General features: G+C 41.9%; 1 protein-coding gene across 1 annotated transcript in view; it reads right to left on the bottom strand.

Annotated features, from left to right (window-relative positions):
* Positions 1 to 19,743, bottom strand: part of mppe1 (metallophosphoesterase 1) — a 170,869-nt gene that overhangs the window by 56,510 nt on the left and 94,616 nt on the right. The window contains exons 3-5 of the mRNA XM_060900896.1: positions 15,648 to 15,751; positions 15,489 to 15,569; positions 15,290 to 15,398 (exon numbers count right to left, since the gene is read on the bottom strand). Of these exons, the coding sequence (XP_060756879.1) occupies positions 15,290 to 15,398; positions 15,489 to 15,569; positions 15,648 to 15,751 (294 nt within the window). The remainder of the gene's footprint in view (positions 1 to 15,289; positions 15,399 to 15,488; positions 15,570 to 15,647; positions 15,752 to 19,743) is intronic.

Below are 19,743 nucleotides of genomic sequence, written 5' to 3'. Positions count from 1 at the left end.
TCCTTGTAGCATTAAACTGCAAAATGCAAAGTAACATCAATGACCTGTATATATTAAGCTAGATCTAACGTCAAAACACAGCTCATCTACAGAAATAATGCAATAACTAAGTGAAGTTCAAGCATTTTCTAATGTGAATAAGTATAACAGACATGGATCCCTTTGTAATGGAGCTGATGGACACCTCACTTCTAGCACTGGGACCCCTGAGCTAGGATATGGGATGACTCTCCAGTAACTTAGCTTTTACACATTGGCAAGCATGATTATCACAGTCTGATAATTAACCCAGTTAAATCTTTTGAGCTGTCTGCTGTACAAGGCCCTGGCTAGTAGGGCTCAGGTATCATAAATCATGAAGCTAGAATGGTGAAATTACCGCTTGCATGCCACCCTTAAGTTACCACAACCCCAGAGATGCCAACATTGACAAATGAAAAGAGTAGCATCTCCAAGCACAGCAAGGTGAAGCTTAGTGAAATGAGGCTTCCTATTAGGGTCAGGGTCTGGGAGCCACAGAGGCCCCCAGAAACCAAATTTCAGGGAAGCTCAGAGATGCCGTCTAGGCCATTTTGAGATACTTTTTGAGGAAAATAAATGCAGGGTTTAATGTACAGTATAAGCTCAATTATCCAAACTCTCTGGGGAAAAAGTTTGACGAAGAGGATGTTCAGATAAAGGGGGTTCAGCTAACTGAGCTTGTACTGTAATACAGTGTTTCAGTAGTTTGATCATGATCAACAAATAAAGCCAGAGTAAAAGACAAAAGATTTATGTATAGGTTTTTCAATAACAACAAAATTAATACTGTATTTACTTCCTGAACTGTGCATCAGTCTAATACTGGACTTAACTTAATAAAGTCAATAGTGAAAGATGCCCATCCATACAGCATTTAATTAAGCTGAACATGCTGAAGTTACTCAGATAATTTGTTGTATATAGCTGACTTTGCTTTCTCCAGTGTACTACTGTTGTATGACTGGCGATGGCACAATGAACCTTTAGCAATCATGAATTGCTTGCATGTGACCAAATTGCTCACTTGGCTGTGTATTCAGCTAGAAATTGCTGTTCACATAGCCTCCTCTTTTTAGGCAGAGACTCCATCATTCACAATCCATGGTCTGTCTTCACTTCATATCTGACACTAGTTTGTGAGAGAAATCGAAAGTTTCAGATCTGGAATACTACCGACGAAGTTTGCTTCCAGGATTACAACTAAGCATCCCTACTGCACATTTCTGAGCACTGCATTTAACACACGCTGTGATTGGCTGAGAGCACGAATCACCTCTTGGCCGATCACAGTGCAGCTAACATAAGGATATGGAAATTCCCAGAATTATCCAAATCAGTGTAAACAATGGCACGTGGAACAGTCCGAGCACCGAAAATACGTTGATCTGATCGATACACATGCAAAACCAGTTGGAAAAACGTATTATTCTCAGGTCTATGTGTAGCACTGTAATTGTGCTTCAAATCCGTAGCTGCTGCACCCAAACCATGTATGTTGGCGTCTTTGCAACCCGATTCTGTGTTGCCTGCAAGGGACCCCCACCAAGGAGTAGGCAGCTGGGAGGCATCCTCCCTCATACACATTACAGCACTTGTTTTTATGGTGACATCAAAGAGTTCCTTAACATTAAAACAGACCAACAGACCACACATCTCATCAGCCAAGTCTACATTTACTGTGAATATAAGCCATCCCATCACTTCAACATGAAAAGGACATTATGCTTGCCAGTCAGGTTTAGCCTGGCCACCACATGCAGTATCAGCATCTGATGAGGATGCCTGTAGTTACAGTGTTGATCCCCCCAAGTTATTTGAAGCAACAGACTTTTCATAAGTGGCTTATTAGCATACAGCGGTGCCCCAAATGTCATGGACAGAAATGTGTCTGTCTCAGCAAAAGAAACCTAAGCATTGTGACATGCATTTGTAATTAAATGAGTCCACTTGGGAGTGGTGCTCTATCAGAGAGACGATGCTGGTATCTGACCATGACCCTGGCTGTCTAGACCAACCTAGCCCATCCTGATGCTCTATTCCTGCTTAGAGCTTCCATAAAATGAGAATAACTTACTGCTGCTAAGGATAGCCCACACAGATAGCCTAAAGACAGCCATGAGACTTCTATGGATGGTCTCACATGGATAGTGTAAAGATTTCACTTACTGAAAACAGTTTATGCCCATGGCCAGATCCATTCTTCAGTGGATATCTTCACTTGGACACTATAAAAGCTACAACCTATACTAAAATAATAAGAGAGTAATGACTCATCATCCCACTATCCACTGTCACCAAGAAGAAGATGAGTTCCCTTTTGATTCTGGTTCCTTTCAAGGTTTCTTCCTCATGTCATCTCAGGGAGCTTTGCCTTGTCACTGTTGCCTCTGGCTTGCTCGTTAGGCTCTAAACCTATTTCCTAAACCTACATATAATTTTGTTTAGCTGCTTTGTGACAATGTACATTGCTAAAAACACGACATAAATAAAAGAGAATTTAATTGGCATTATCACCATAGAGCTCTCCTTTGTATGCTATGTGTTGCAACAAGAGTATTGGGGCCTTCTAAATTTGATTTCTTTGCCTTTATATGTTTTACCCTTAGGATTTAAAAATACTTCAGGTTTCTTTATCATGGAATATAACCAGACTACACTGTTACAGCCCTAATTAGAAACTCCATTTCCAGAAAAGTTGGGATTTCTCGAAAATGCAAGAAAAAAAAAAACCTGTGATTTGTTAATTCACGTGAACCTTTATTTAACTGACAAAAGTACAAATAAAAGATTTTAAAAGTTTTACTGACCAACTTAATTCTTCTTCTTCTTTTGGCTGCTCTCGATTAGGGGTCGCCACAGCGGATCTTTCGCCTCCATTGCTCCCTGTCTTCCGCATCCTTCTCTACCACACCTGCCACTTTCATGTCCTCTCTCACCACATCCATGTATCTCCTCTTTGGTCTTCCTCGTTTTCGTGTGCCTGGCAGCTCCATCCTCAACATTCTTCTTCCAACATGCTCTGCATCTCTTCTCAGGATGTGCCCATACCATCTCAGTCTCATCTCTCTTAGCTTAATTCCCAAGCTTTCCACATGTGCTGTCCCTCTGATGTGCTCGTTCCTTATCCTGTCCAACCTTGTCACTCCCATCGCAAACCTTAACATCCTCAACTCCGCCACCTCCAACTTTGCCTCTTGTCTCTTCTTTAAGGGTACTGTCTCCAATCCATACATCACAGCTGGTCTCACTACTGTCTTATACGTCTTACCTTTCACTTTTGCTGGGACTTTCCTATCACAAATGACTCCTGAAATCCTTCTCCAACTGCTCCACCTTGCCTGCACTCTCTTTCTTATCTCACTATTGCAGCCCCCATTTTCCTGCACACTTGACCCCAGGTACTTGAATTCACCAACTTTCTTTACATCTACTCCTTGCATCTTCACTACGCTCTCATCCCCATTCTCATTGATGCACATGTATTCTGTTTTGCTACTGCTCACTTTCATTCCTCTTCATTCCAATGCATACGGTACCTCCATCTCTCCAAACCCAGCTCAACCTCCTTTCTACTTTCTCCACATATCATGATGTCATCTGCAAACATCATGTTCCTATGGTGACTCTTGCCTCACTTCGTCTGTCAAGCTATCCATCACTATGGCAAACAAAAAAGGACTCAAAGCAGATCCTTGATGAAGTCCCACCTTCACCTTGAACCATTCAGTCGTTCCAACTGCACACCTCACTGCTGTTTCATTGTTCTCATACATGTCTTGCACCACTCTAATATACTTCTCATTCACGCCACACTTTCTCATACAATACCATAACTCATCTCTTGGCACTCTATCGTATGCCTTCTCCAGGTCTACAAACACACAATGTAGCTTTCTCTGGCCTTCCCTGTACTTCTCCATTAACATTCTTAAAGCAAAAATTGCATCCGACGTGCTCTTCCTTGGCATAAACCCATACTGCTGTTCACAGATTGCTACCTCTCTTCTCAATCTCGCCTCCAATACCCTTTCCCATAACTTCATGGTGTGGCTCATCAATTTTATCCCTCTGTAATTACTGCAGCTCTGTACATCTCCCTTATTCTTGTATATTGGGACTAGCACACTCTTTCTCCATTCATTCGGCATCTTCTCATTCTCTAAGATCTTATTAAACAATCTTGTTAGGAACTCCACAGCCGTCTCACCCAAACATCTCCAAACCTCAATTGGGATACCATCTGGTCTGACTGCTTTCCCTGTCTTCATTCTTTTCATGGCTGCCCTCACCTCATCCTTACTAACCAACTCTACTTCCTGATTTGCTGTCTCCAATGAATCTGACCTTTTCTCTCTTGGATTCTCCTCATTTAATAAATCCTCAAAGTATTCTTTCCACCTTCTTAATACACTCTCTTTGTTTGTCAGCACATTTACATTTACATTTTTCATCACTCTTACTTGCTGTACATCCCTTGCTTCCCTGTTTCTCTACCTAGCTAGTCTGTACAGGTCTTTCTCTCCTTCTTTGGTCTCCAGTCTTTCGTACAACTCCTGGTATGCATCTGCTTTCACCTTCACTACTGCTCTTTTTGCCTTCTGTCTCATCTCTCTGTATAACCACCTGCTTTGCTCATCTCTCTGATCATCCCAATTCTTCTTTGCTAGCCTCTTCTCTTTTATAATTTCCTGCATTTTTGTTCCACCACCATGTCTCCTTGTCTTCCTTCCTCCTTCCCGATGACTACCCTATCACCTTCCTTGCTGCCTCTCTTACTAGTATAGCAGTAGTATCCCGATCTTCTGGCAGACTTGCATTACCACTCAATGCTTGTTTCATTTCTTCCCTAAACTCCTAATGATGTTCAACCTCTTTAGTTTCCACCACTTAATCTTTGGCTCCACTATTTCATGCTTCCTCTTTTTCACTTTCAAGCTCATCCTGCACACGACCACTCGATGTTGTCTAGCTACACTCTCCCCTGTCATCACTTGACAGTCTCCAATCTCCTTCAGGTTACCCCTTCTGCAGAGTATGTAGTCCACCTGTGTAGCTCTTCCTCCACTCTTAAACATCACCCTGTGCTGCTCTTTCTTCTCGAAGTATGTATTGACTATTGCCAAATTCATCCTCTTTGAAAAATCAACCACCATTTGCCCTTCCACATTTCTCTCTCTTACACCATATCTGCCCATCACGTCCTCATCTCCTCTGTTTCTCTTGCCAACATATCCATTAAAATCTGCTCCTATCAGCACGTGCTCCTCCCTCAGTATACTTTCTACCACTTCATCCATCTTTTCCCAGAAAAACTCTTTCTCTTCATTCTCACATCCAGCCTGTGGGGCACACACACACACACACACACACACACACACACACACACACACACACACACACACACACACACACACAACATTGATTACCACTCCTTGAATCTCCAACTTCATGCCTATCACTCTATGTGACACCCTCTTCACATCAATCACACTGTTGACCAACTCTCCCCTCACAAAAATACCAACACCATTTCTCTTTCCATCGACTCCATAATAAAACAACTTGTATCCACTTCCAATGTTCTTGGCCTTGCTTCCCTTCCACCTCATCTCCTGCACACACAAAATGTCCAACTTCCTTCTTTCCATCATACCTGCTAACTCTCTCGCTCTGCCAGTCAATGTTCCCACATTCAGTGTTCCTACCCTCGAGTCTAAGCTCCTTCCCTTCCATCTTTCATGCTCTCTCCTAACACGCCTCCCCCCTTCTTTTTCTCCTTCTCCGTTTTGGCGCAAGAGTAGCATACTTTCCACCGGCACCCTGTTGGCCAACAGTACTGGAGGCGGCCATTGTTAACCCGGGCCCCGACCAATCTGGTATAGCATTTCTCTTTTCAACCCGCATGTTACATTTGGCAGTTTTACGCCCGATGCCTTTCCTGACACAACCCTCTCCATTTATCCGGGCTTGGGACCAGCACCAAGAGTACGCTTATGCACCCCCAGTGGCTGGATTATATATATATATATATATATATATATATATATATATATATATATATATATATATATGTGTATGTGTGTGTGTGTGTGTGTGTGTGTATGTATATGTGTATATATATATATATATATATATATATATATATATATATATATATATATAAGTGTGCGTGTGTGTGTATATATATGAATGAAAATCTGCTAATGGCTAATAATATGTAACAAATCATGTCAAAATTCATATTCTTTTATTGAAAAATTAAACTACATCATATTAAACTTTTATTATTTTATTAAACATATTAACAATTGAAAAGATAGTAATCACACTGGATTTTCAAAAAAATCATCTGCGAAGTTATCAAATCTACGCTTATGCATGTTATTTTTTTGACGGAAAAAAATGAAGTATTTTTAGTTTTTTTCTCCTTATTTTACAAAACTCCATGCATATAAGAATGAAATAATCAGGTTTTTACAATACTTAATGGAAAATATCAAAGATCTTTCCAGAAAATGAGAATATAATTATTCAAGAAACAGGTGAAAAGATTCACGACCAAGAGCCAAGGTGATAACTTTTCTGTTATCACTTATGAACCGACATAACACAAGAATTCATTGTGAAGAAATCCTCATAACATAACAGTAGTAACTTACTATTAACATTAAGGATTGGAAACAGGACTCTGTGGAACAATACAATATTAAAACACATGTGGGTTAGTATACTTATGCATGTTACTTTTGACGGACATAAATTACCAAAGATGAATTCATTGAAATGTACTCTAATTGCACTATAAGATCTGACTAGGGAAAGGGGAATATGAATATTTAAGTAACAGGAGAAATCTAAGACCAAAATTATATAGTAAAATTCATAAATGAAGACTACAACATGAGTATTGCACACAGCTGGAACTGTCTGATAGTAATATGCATGCACCATAAAGTAATAAATGAGACTTAAAATTTGGATTACAGCCATAGAAACATATTTCTGGGCCATCAATCTCTTCCTTTTTCCAACAAGTCCACTTAAAGCTCTCTGACTCCAGAAGGAGACCTGTCTGACATGGTGACAAGTACACCCAAAACAAATTTTATTTATCTTCAATTGGGGGGCGTCAAAATATAACGTGCATAAGAAATGTCCGTCAGATTGTAACGTGCGACTTCCTGCTTCCGTCAGGGACCAACACATTCCACACGATCATTCACCCTCCCGGCAAATTCTTTCAGTTGCACTGGCGTCAATTTTTGTTTAGATCCATTATGAAGTATTTCAGCCAGTTCCCCGATCGCTACGGTTCATTTTTAGTGAGTGAAGAACAAATCTATACTTACATGCGTTACGTATTATGCACGTTAGCTTTCTTGACAGACTGCAAAAACACGCTGCTCAGGTGGCCAGTTTCTCCATCTTCTCGGAAAGCGATGATGTCATCAAAACTTGTGGTAGTGTGGATTTCCTGGAGGTTTGTGTATCATGCGGTGCTATGCCGGTCGGAGATATACGATACAGTCTTGTGTACGTTATTTTCTGACAGACAGCGATCCTTTGATTTTACCATCGATGTATTTTGAAAACAGGCAGATTCCAAGGCGAGAATTAATTATAAATCAATTGGTGCTTTTATATTAAAGTGATTGATTACATATATTGTTCTATATTAATGTTTTTAGTTGGAATATTCTTATTCACAAGTTGATGTTGACTTCTGACGGAAACAGTAACGTGCATAAGGGTCTTTTTTTAAAATGATTTTTTCGTGTTTAGAAAATGTGCAGGCCCATTGTATGTGTTTTTTTAAACACTTCAGTAAACCTGTTTTATGGAGTGTAGTTGATTTAATTCCGACAATAAGTTGTATAGCAATCAAACCTTGTCGAAGTTGGTTAGTCAGAACTGTTACGGTCGGGTGTCTAAAATTCACCAACTTCAAAAAATTAATTCATGATTTTATTGGGCAAATATAGCTTGTGATATCTGAAGTTGTCAACATTATTTCTTAGAGCAATATTATTTTATTTAAACCAAAAAATATCCAATTTATGTTTAAAATAGTGGATGGAGATGATTTTTTATACGTGTCTCACCATTATTACCCATTAGCAATTTTTGACTCATATATATATATATATATATATATATATATATATATATATATATATATATGAGTGATTCCACGCTTATGGGTACTGAAATGGGGACATGAACTTATTTTTAAAAATTCACCTAAAACCATTTCTTTTTTTTACCATCAGGTCACAAAACATGTAATCTTTAATGAATGATATGTTAAAAGATAACTTTAATTTTCTGAGATGTAATAAAAACATATTTATATGCCAAAGTCAGAACGTAACAGAAGTGTTGTGGACATATATATTCTCAATTTTAACAATGTAGAATTACTTTTTGAAACATAGGAAGGTGATGTTTTAGCAAATATAATTAATAAACATCTCATCTCATCTCATTATCTCTAGCCGCTTTATCCTGTTCTACAGGGTCGCAGGCAAGCTGGAGCCTATCCCAGCTGACTACGGGCGAAAGGTGGGGTACACCCTGGACAAGTCGCCAGGTCATCACAGGGCTGACACATAGACACAGACAACCATTCACACTCACATTCACACCTACGGTCAATTTAGAGTCACCAGTTAACCTAACCTGCATGTCTTTGGACTGTGGGGGAAACCGGAGCACCCGGAGGAAACCCACGCGGACACGGGGAGAACATGCAAACTCCGCACAGAAAGGCCCTCGCCGGCCACGGGGCTCGAACCCGGACCTTCTTGCTGTGAGGCGACAGCGCTAACCACTACACCACCGTGCTGCCCATTAATAAACATGTGTAGTAGAATAAACATACACATTCTTTCAATAAGATTAACATGGTATATAGCTAGATTGTAATTAATTTGTAACAGACGCGAGATGGACAATCGTAACAGAAGTAATGTAACAGACATCATTTTGGAACTCATAGGCTTGACTTTGGCATATAAATATGTTTTTATTACATCTCAGAAAATTAAAGTTATCTTTTAACATATCATTCATTAAAGATTACATGTTTTGTGACCTGATGGTAAAAAAAGAAATGGTTTTAGGTGAATAAGTTCATGTCCCCATTTCAGTACCCATAAGTGTGGAATCACTCATTATATATATATATATATATATATATATATATATATATATATATATATATATATATAAAAATCTCCTTCTCACCCCCGGCGGGGGGTGGTATCCATGTCATCCTCAAGCTCGGGTCCTCTACCAGAGGCCTGGGAGTTTGAGGGTTCTGCGCAGTATCTTCGATGTTCCTAGTACTGCACTCTTCTGGACTGAGGCTTCAGATGTTGTTCCTGGGATTTGCTGGAGCCACTCTTCCAGTTTGGGGGTTACTGCCCCAAGTGCCCCCACTACCACGGGGACCACGCAACCCTTGACCTTCCACATCCGTTCCAGCTGCTCTTTCAACCCTTGATACTTCTCAAGTTTCTCATGTTCCTTCTTCTTGATGTTGGCGTCAGCTGGGATCGCCACATCTATCACCACCACCCTCTTCTGCTCTTTGTCCACCACCACTATGTCCGGTTGGTTAGCCAGGATCTGTTTGTCAGTCTGGAAGCTGAAGTCCCACAGAACCTTGGCCCTGTTGTTCTCAGCCACCTTCTGTGGTATGGCCCATTGGGACTTGGGTACTTATATTCCATACTGGTTGCAGATGTTCCTGTATACTATCCCAGCCACTTGGTTGTGCCTCTCCATGTACGCTGATCCAGCTAGCATCTTACACCCTGCTACTATGTGCTGGACTGTTTCAGGGGCTTCTTTGCACAGTCTGCATCTTGGGTCTGATCTACTCTGGTAGATCCTGGCCTCTATGGCTCTTGTGCTTATGGCCTGTTCTTGTGCTGCCATGATTAGTGCCTCTGTGCTGTCTGTCAGTCCTGCATTATCCAGCCACTGGTAGGATTTCTTGATATCAGCCACTTCCTCTATCTGACGGTGGTACATGCCATGTAGGGGTTTGTCCCTCCAGGTTGTCTGTTCCTCCTCCTCCTCTGCACTCTCATCAGGGTTCTGCTGCCTGAGACATTCACTTAGCAGTTCATCCTTTGGGGCCATCTTTCTGATGTATTCTCGGATTTTCGATGTTTCATCCTGGACCGTGGTCTTGACGCTCACTAGCCCTCGGCCTCCCTCTTTCCACTTAGTGTATAGTCTCAGGGTGCTGGACTTGGGGTGGAACCCTCCATGCATGGTGAGGAGCTTTCTAGTCTTGATATCTGTGGCTTCTATCTCCTCCTTTGGCCAGTTTATGATACCAGCGGGGTATCTGATGACTGGTAGTGCGTACATGTTGATGGCTCGGACCTTGTTCTTACCATTCAGCTGACTTTTCAGGACCTGCCTTACTCTCTGGAGGTATTTGGCTGTGGTTGACTTCCTTGTGGCCTCTTCATGGTTTCCATTAGCCTGTGGAATGCCAAGGTACTTGTAGCTGTCTTGGATATCACCTATGTTGCCCTCTGGTAGGTCAATCCCCTCAGTCCGGATGATATTGCCTCTCTTTGAGACCATCCGGCCACACTTGTCCAATCCGAATGACATCCCTATGTCATCGCTGTAGATCTGGGTGGTGTGGATCAGCGAGTCTATTTCTCGCTCGTTCCTGGCATACAGCTTGATGTCATCCATGTAGAGCAGGTGGCTGATTGTTGCCCCACTACGGAATCGGTACCCGTAGCCGCTCTTCGTGATGATCTGACTGAGGGGGTTCAGGCCTATGCAGAACAGCAGTGGTGATAGCGCATCTCCTTGGTATATGCCGCACTTGATGTTGACTTGGGCAATGGGTTTTGAGTTGGCCTCTAGGGTTGTCTTCCACATTTCCATTGAGTTCTGGATGAAGGTCCTTAGGTTCCTGTTGATCTTATACAGTTCCAGACATTCCAGTATCCATGTGTGTGGCATTGAGTCGTAGGCTTTCTTGTAGTCAATCCAGGCAGTGCACAGGTTGGTCTGTCTCTTCTTACAGTCTCGGGCGACTGTTCTATCGACCAGTAGCTGGTGCTTGGCTCCTCTGGTGTTGCTGCCAATTCCTTTCTGTACCTCGCTCATGTATTGAGCCACATGCTTACTCATTTTTGCCGCAATGATGCCTGACAGGGCCTTCCATGTTGTGCAGAGACAGGTAATTGGCCAGTAGTTGGATGGGATGGGTCCCTTCTGGGGGTCCTTCATGATTAGGACTGTCCTGCCTTGGGTTAGCCATTCTGGGTGGGTTCCATCCCTCAGCAGCTGGTTCATCTGTGCTGCTAGGCGTTCATGGAGTGCAGTTAGCTTCTTCAGCCAGTACGTATGGATCATATCGGGGCCTGGTGCTGTCCAGCTCTTCATCTTTGACACTCTTTCTTGGACGTCTGCCATTGAGATGGTTACTGGTTCTTGTTCTGGGAGGTTGCTGTGGTCAGCTCTTAGGTCTACTAACCATTGGGCATCGGTGTTGTGTGATGCCTTTCTTTCCCATATGTCTTTCCAGTATTTTTCCACCTCAGCTCTTGGTGGGTCTGACCGGTTGTTGTTCCCCTCCACTACCTTGGCTGGTTCAGTGGAGAACAGCTTGTTTATTCTCCTGGCCTCTCCCTCCTTGGTGTATCTCTTCAACCGGGTGGCCAGAGCTGTTAGTCGCTGTTTGGCAGTTTTGAGTGCTTCTGGTATGGAGAGTGAGTTGTACTTCCTGGGTGCCCCTTTATTCACCATGTTCCCTTTCTGTAGTTCAGCTAGCTGGCTAACTTCCCTCCGTGCTGCCTTTATCTTGGCCTCTAATCGTCTCTTCCATGGTGGATACTGTTTGTTATGTCCCGAGCCCACCTTGTGTCCAAGCATCTCCATGATTACTGTTGCTGTACTGTGTATCAGCTTGTTGGTCTCAGTGATGGTTCTTGTGGAGATTGTCTTCAGAGCAGCATTCACATCTACTAGTAGATCTTCTGAAGGTACTTGGCAACTCAGCTTCGGTATTCGTTGGGGGCTCCAGGTTTCCAGTTGGGTCACGATCTTCCTTCTCAGGTCAGCAGCTCTTATGTTGAGGCTGTTAGCTGTTGGGGCTTGGTACCCAATCTCTGGTTGTGGGGATGATGACATCTCCCCGCTGACCTGTCTTCCTGGCTCCCCCTTGCCGTAGCATTGTTGTTGTATTTCATTAATCTCTAGTTGTGATAGTAGATTACGATAGTAGTAGATAGTGATAGTAGTAGATTTCGATTACGGATGTTGGAACACTGGGCTAATAGCTGTTTCTTTGTTAGCCTTGATTGTGGGTTTCGAAGTATCCAATGGTCCCACATTCGCTGCATGTATCCCCTCTCTCTAGGATTGCTTGTATAGTAGCATTCCAGCAAATCCGTATTTTCTGTCCTCGTCCATCGATGTCTTGTTCCAGTAGCCCATTTCTCATCAGTTTGCCCTGGTTCCCTAGCAACTGACACAGACCTTGTTGACCCGGGCGACGTCTGAGCCGGTATGACTCTATCAGTTATGTCTTCACTCATTCCTGAGGTAGGCTGATATATCATGAGGGGTTTTTGCCTAAGAACCCTTACTGGATGATGTTTTGCCCCGACCGGGATTCGAACCCCGATCTCCTGCGTCGTAGTCAGTGAGCGTTACCACTGTACTATCCAGCTGATTAATATATATATATATATATATATATATAAGCTTTGAATGTCTATGTTGTGCTAGTTAATTGGCTTGCATGACCTGAATCCATTTTCCGTGGACAGAGTTGGAATATTGTTAGCATAGCATCGCATCACATTTGACTCTAACGCAACCTTCGTAGCCCAAGCACTCGTTCTATAGATTCCTTTCAATGTATTTGGGCTCAAAATGGTCCTCACAAACAACAGAATTTCTCCCAAAGAGTGTTTCTAAAGTGTGACCTGTTCCCAAGTTGTGTAGCCACTGTTTAGCAAGGCATTTAGATTGCTTATTTGTCAGCAATGGAACACAGAAAATATGCTTTTTCTTATTATCATGTTTATAATTTTTGCAACCATAGGCTTTGCACTCTGCCATTGTTCAACAATGTTTTGTACTCTCAGGTACTTTGCAGTGTTAGGAGACAATCAAGGACAATCAGGATACACCTATCAATGATTCTACATCATACTGACCTTTGACACTGCCCACAAGATAGCAGCATGGCTGTGCCCTTGAGTTAGCAGGAATACAAAAGAATTTTAAAGCACTGCTTCATGCAACACAGTGTAACAGTACAGGGTGGTCAAAAGGCATTTGTGCAAAATGTGTAATATTTCAAGCCTATGTTTATTTTTCGCTGCACATACCCTTTAAGCTGATGCTGTCATCTGGCTTTGCTGAAACATACAACTGTGTCATCAGCATAACAGTGAAAGCTAATACCATATTTCTGAATAATTTTAACCAGAGACAGTATATATAGAAAAAAACAGTGGGCCTAAAATGTAACCTTGTTGAACACCAAACTTTACCATAGTATGCATAGAGAAGTCACCATTTACGTCTCCAACCTAATAATGATTAGTCAAATAAGACCTGAGCCAGGAGAGGGCCATTGCTTTAACACCGACAACACAATCAAGGGCACACAACCCTGATCAGAGGCCAGTAGTAGGTCATTCACCAGTTTAACAGGCAGTCTCTAAGCTATGATTAAGCCTAAATCCTGACTGATATATTTCATGAATATTATCTTACTTGATACAAGACTTCAGCTGCTCAACAGTCTGTGGTTGCCATTGTCTGGTCCTCCTCTTCATGATCTGCCATACATCCTCAATAGGAGATAGATCTGGACTGGCAGCAGGCCAGTCAAGCACACGCACTCTGTGTCTACGAAGCCACACTGTTCTAGCCCATGCAGAATAAGGCCTAGCATTGTCATGCTGAAATAAGCATGGCCTTCCCAGGAAGAGATGCTGCCTTGATGGCAACATATCATCTTCTTTCAGCTGCTCTCATTTGGGGTCGCCACAGCGGATCATCATAGTCCACATATTTGATTTGGCATAGGGTTTTTTCTGTTTTTTTTTTTTAACACAACAAGACCTTCCTGATGCAACCCTCCTCAATCTATCTGGGTTTGGGACCGGCACTAAGTATGCACTGGCTTGTGCAACCCTGGTGGCTGGGTATTTTATATTTAGAGACATATTTGCCTTGATGGCAAAATATGTCTCTCTAAAATCCCAATATACACCTCCACGTCAATAGTACCTTCACACACATGCAACTCACCCAAGCTGTGGGCACTGATGCACCCCCATACCATCATAGATGCTGGCTTTTGCACCTTTCTCTGATAAACCGGATGGTTATATTCACCTTTAGCATGGAGAACTAGACGTCCGGTTTTCCCAAATACAAGCTGAAATGTAGACTCATCTGAACACAGCATACGTTTCCACTGTCTTTCAGTCCATCTAAGATGAGTTCAGGCCCAGAGAAATCAGCAGTGTTTCTGCATAGAATTGATGAACTGTGTCATACAGTTTCAAGTTGTATTTCTGGACGCAGCTTCGACCTGTGTTAAGGGACAACGGTTTTCCATAGTAATCCCGAGCCCATTTGGCTATATTTGTCACATTAGCATGACAGTTTCTCAGGCAGTGCTGCCTGAGGGCTTGAAGGTCATGCACATTCAAACAGTGGATTCTGACCTTGCCCTTTACATACTGAGACGTCTCTGAATTCTCTGAATCTTTTCACAATATTATATACTGTAGATTTTGAAATACATAAATTCTCTGCAATATTACATTGAGAAATGTTCTTTTTGAATTGGCTAACAATTTTGGCACAACGGAGTCCTTTGCATCCTTGCTTGCAAAGACTGAGCCTTTGGTGCATACTCCTTTTATACCCAATCATGATAACCTAACCTGTTACCAATTAACCTACTTACTGTGGAATCTTCCAAAATTGTGTTATTTGAATATCCCATAAACTTTTCAGTCTTATTTTCCCTCTGTCCCAACTTTCTTTAAGTGTGTTGCAGGCATCAAATTCAAATTTGATTTAGATTTACAAAATACAATAAAGTTTGTCAGTATAACTTTTGAAAATCGTTTCTTTGTACTTTTGTCAGTGAAATACAGGTTAATGTGAAAAAACAAATCACAATTTTTAATTTTTATTGTATTTTGGGAAATATCCCAACTTTTCTGGAAATGGGTTTTGTATAATGATGTGTTACCTGTGTGGAGCAGTTAAGTTGCTGTGCAAAACTGTAAAGTTTGTCTTCCACACTCTGACAGATGGGACAGTGATCTCCATGTAGTGCCACACTGTTCACCAATAAGAAACTAAACACACACACACACAAAAAAAAAAAAGAGTGCACAAGAAACAGTGCCTGGACAGACAATTGATTAATTCAATGTGAAGCAGCTTACTTTACTCCTCTCTTGGTGAGGATCTGTGCTGATGTCATGTTGAAAACTTTCTCAAAACGCTCAATTTTAAAAGAGGTCATCCTATTTGGGAGACAACAAAGACAATGTTGTCTTTTTCAATTCAAGCAAGAATAATTTCTTGGTAGCCATCAAACTTACTCATGATGAAATCCAATGTCATGGTTGCCAATAAGGACCACAAGTTCTGTGTTGCTGGGGTGATGAAAGATGTGTTTGAAGCGCCTTACATCATCTTCCCAATCCTGAAAAGAATCAAAATGTAGCTAATTAAAACAGCCTTTCATGCACATGATGTTAAATGGAGAAGGATAGACCCAAAAGTGAGACTCAAGACTGGCAGTTCAGCAAGAAGGGTAGATTTATTAAACAAAAGCAAGCAGAAGATCAGGGGTTTTCCAGGGGATCTGAGTGGACAGGCAGACTGGGGTGGTTGGCAGACAGAGGAAGGCAGTGGATCTGAAGCATAGGAGATTCACAGTTAGTCAAAACTCAAAACATTGATTCAAACAAAACGATTCTTCTAAAGTATCGGAAATTATGACTAAGTCCTCCTCCTCATGTCTGCTGAACCCTGCACCCACTGCACTTCTTAAATCCTGTGTATCTGCTATCTCCCCTTATATTGCTCATATGATTAATCAGGGGCGGCACGGTGGTATAGTGGTTAGCGCTGTCGCTTCACAGCAAGAAGTGTCCGGGTTTGAGCCCCGTGGCCGGCGAGGGCCTTTCTGTGTGGAGTTTGCATGTTCTCCCTGTGTCCGCGTGGGTTTCCTCCGGGTGCTCCGGTTTCCCCCACAGTCCAAAGACATGCAGGTTAGGTTAACTGGTGACTCTAAATTGACCGTAGGTGTGAGTGTGAATGGTTGTCTGTGTCTATGTGTCAGCCCTGTGATGACCTGGCGACTTGTCCAGGGTGTACCCCGCCTTTCGCCCGTAGTCAGCTGGGATAGGCTCCAGCTTGCCTGCGGCCCTGTAGAACAGGATAAAGCAGCTAGAGATAATGAGATGAGATGAGATGATTAATCAGTGCTTTGCTTTAGGCACTGTTCCCATCTCCCTCAAAATTGCTTCTGTTACACCAACACTAAAGAAACGTGGTCTAGATTCTCTTTCACTGTCCAATTACAGACCCATCTCAAATCTCCCTTTCCTAGCTAAAGTAATGGAGCAAGTTGTAGCCTCTCAGCTTCATACTTTCCTTGCTCATAATGACCTCTATGAACCCTTTCAGTCAGGGTTTCGCAATCTGCACAGCACTGAATCTGCTCTCTTAAGAGTTGTTAATGACCACCTGCTCTCAACTGATGCTGGTCATCTCAATGTCCCTGTTCTCTTGGACCTCACAGCTGCCTTTGACACTGTACATCATGAGATACTCATTTCCAGACTATCTTCTTTTGGTATTACTGGCTTAGCTTTAGCCTGGTTTCAGTCATATCTAGCAAACAGGCAACAGTTCATCTCTATTGGTGTTCATAAATCATCCACTGTTACTGTTGCTCAAGGTGTGCCTCAGGGTTCTGTCCTTGGTCCCCTTCTTTTTATATTGTACGTTTCTCCTATAGGCCAGATTATTCATAACTATGGCCTAAACTTTCATTGTTATGCTGATGGCATTCAAATCTACATCACTATCACCCCTTCCATAGCCTCTGTCCAGCTGCTAAAGACTTGCATCACTGACCTTAAGCAATGGCTGCATAAGAACTGCTTTAAACTTAATGCTAGCAAAACGGAGGTTCTATTAGTAGGCACCAAAAGACAGGTTCTGAACTTCTCCAAATTCACTATTGATGTTGATGGTGTGTCTATTAGTCCTTCCCAAGTTATAAAAAACCTTGGAGTTCTCTTTGACTCCACCCTTACGTTTGAACCCCATTTTAAACTCATTACTAAGAATGCTTTCTTTCACCTTGGCAATATTGCACGTCTCCGCCCTCTTCTCTTGGAAACTGATGCCAAAATGTTGGTCAATGCGTTTATCTTTTCTCGTCTTGACTATTGCAATTCTCTCTTTTATGGTCTCCCTGCCACATTGCTCAATCGCCTGCAGTGCATCCAAAACTCAGCAGCTAGAGTCCTCACACTCACCAAGCGCACTGCTCACATTACTCCTGTTTTACAGCAACTGCATTGGTTGCCAGTTATCTCTCAGATTAAATACAAAATCTTGCTTTTAACCTATAAAGCTCTTCATGGTTTCACCCCTTCCTATCTCTGTGAGCTAATTCATTTGTACTGTCCCTCCCGCTCTCTCAGATCTTCTGTCTGTGGACTTCTGACTGTTCCATGTTTTAAACTGGCATCTATGAGTGGCAGATCATTCAGTGTTGCTGCTCCTAAACTTTGGAACTCATTACCACAATCGCTTCGTGATTGTTCCACTCTCTCTTCCTTCAAAGCTAACTTGAAAACTTCCTCTTTACCTCACACTACTCTTCCTAGTGTGGCCTTTTTTTTTTTTTTTGCTAACTCCTGTGTAAAGTGTCCTTGGGTTTGTGAAAGGCGCTATATAAATTGAAATTATCATTATTATTATTATTATTATTATTAACATACAAGAGACAACTTCACCAGTTACAGTAGGCCTTCACGCAGTACCAAACTAGTAGACTGAATGATCTGGCAAAGACTGGATTGCAGAGCCGGGGTATAAATACTACTAGAGCTTGATTGCTGGATGGATTGCAGGTATGCAGATAGATTGGCAGCAGGAGTTGATTGGCAGAAGCAAGAAAGCAGGAGAGGCATATTCAGACACACACGGATAAAACGAGAAACAAAGGGGAGGGGAAACAGCTAAGACATGAGGAATGAGCAGAAGGCACAACTGGACTATGACATGATTGTTTTATGATAATGCTCATTTGTCACTTAATCTCATGTTTTGAGGCTCAATTATAAAATATACAATTTAAAAATTGAATTTATCAACATTACATTGATATCTTTGTCATAAACATATCAATTTAATATGTTTATGATATGGGGGGAGGTTTCTGTCAGTAATGGCGTTGTGAGTCAAAACTCTAACTGAACTACAAACATGGCTTCCTAAGACTACAACACCCAAAGTTCACAGCGCCCCCTGTCTCCCTCTTATTAAGTTCAGCTGACTATTGTTAACTGTTAATCAGCAGTGCTACTTAAGCCTCTCTCCCTCACACACCTTCAGTGCGAAGTATCGTTCTGTGTTTGCCTGGTCATACTGAGCCCGCCCGCCTGCCGTTTCCTGAACCTTTACTATGTTTACCCGTTTAACACTTTAGTCTGCTCTTTACCATTCTGTTTGCCAATCGACCAACCCCTGCCTGCTTTCTGATTATGAGTTTGCTTACTGATTTGACTACACTTCCTGTTTGCATCCCCACTCTCCCCTGCACTTACTGTACATCCATGAGTGCCTGCAATCTGACAGTTTGCATGATCTGTCTGGGGGAGGTCTGCGTTGCTAGCAGACCAGATGACAGCAGAGGCATTTTTGATTTTAGATTGATTTATATTTATTTTTGTAGATCTACATATTTTTGGCAAATAAATAATCTTGTTCTATATTCTACCTTTTGTGTTGTCTCCCATTTTTATCGCAGTCTTGAACCAAACTGTGACAATAGCTATAAAGGAAACTGATGGTTTGGAGCAAAATGATTAACTATATGGGTGGCATGGTGGTGTAGTGATTAGCACTGTTGCAAGAAGGTTCTGGGTTCGAGCCCAATGGCCGACAGGGGCCTTTCTGTGTGGAGTTTGCATGTTCTTCCCGTGCCTGTGTGGATTTCCTCCAGGTGCTCCATTTTCCCCCACAGTCCGAAGACATGCGGTTAGCTTAACAGGCTACTCTAAATTGTCCATAGGTTTGAATGTTTGAGAGGAGAAAACCTCTACAGTATAATAATTCAGTAGAAGGCAACAGGAAACCACTACTATAATTCTTCCCTAGAAACTTTGATGGCTGAAGCCGTCAGAGCAAACCTGCCATCAGGTAGAACGCTAAAGAAGATTAACTATATCAAAGTGAAGCTAATCAGAAAAGAGTTCACAATATTCAGTCAAAGGTTTAACAATGTTTTCACAAGCACCTGTTCTCATACTTTGCTAATAAAGTTCTACTTCTTCATGTTTCAGCCAACCATATTTTAGTGTCATTTTATGACAATAACCAGACAATGGTAGGCTATAAATGCTCCTTATTATCTCACTTTGTCCTCCCTCCCATTCTCATCAATGAGGAGTT

The sequence above is a fragment of the Neoarius graeffei genome, chromosome 19 (assembly GCF_027579695.1).
Source record: "Neoarius graeffei isolate fNeoGra1 chromosome 19, fNeoGra1.pri, whole genome shotgun sequence".
Lineage (NCBI taxonomy): Eukaryota > Metazoa > Chordata > Actinopteri > Siluriformes > Ariidae > Neoarius > Neoarius graeffei.
Note: the sequence above shows the minus strand (reverse complement) of the source record. Positions and strands in the feature narration are given on the sequence as shown.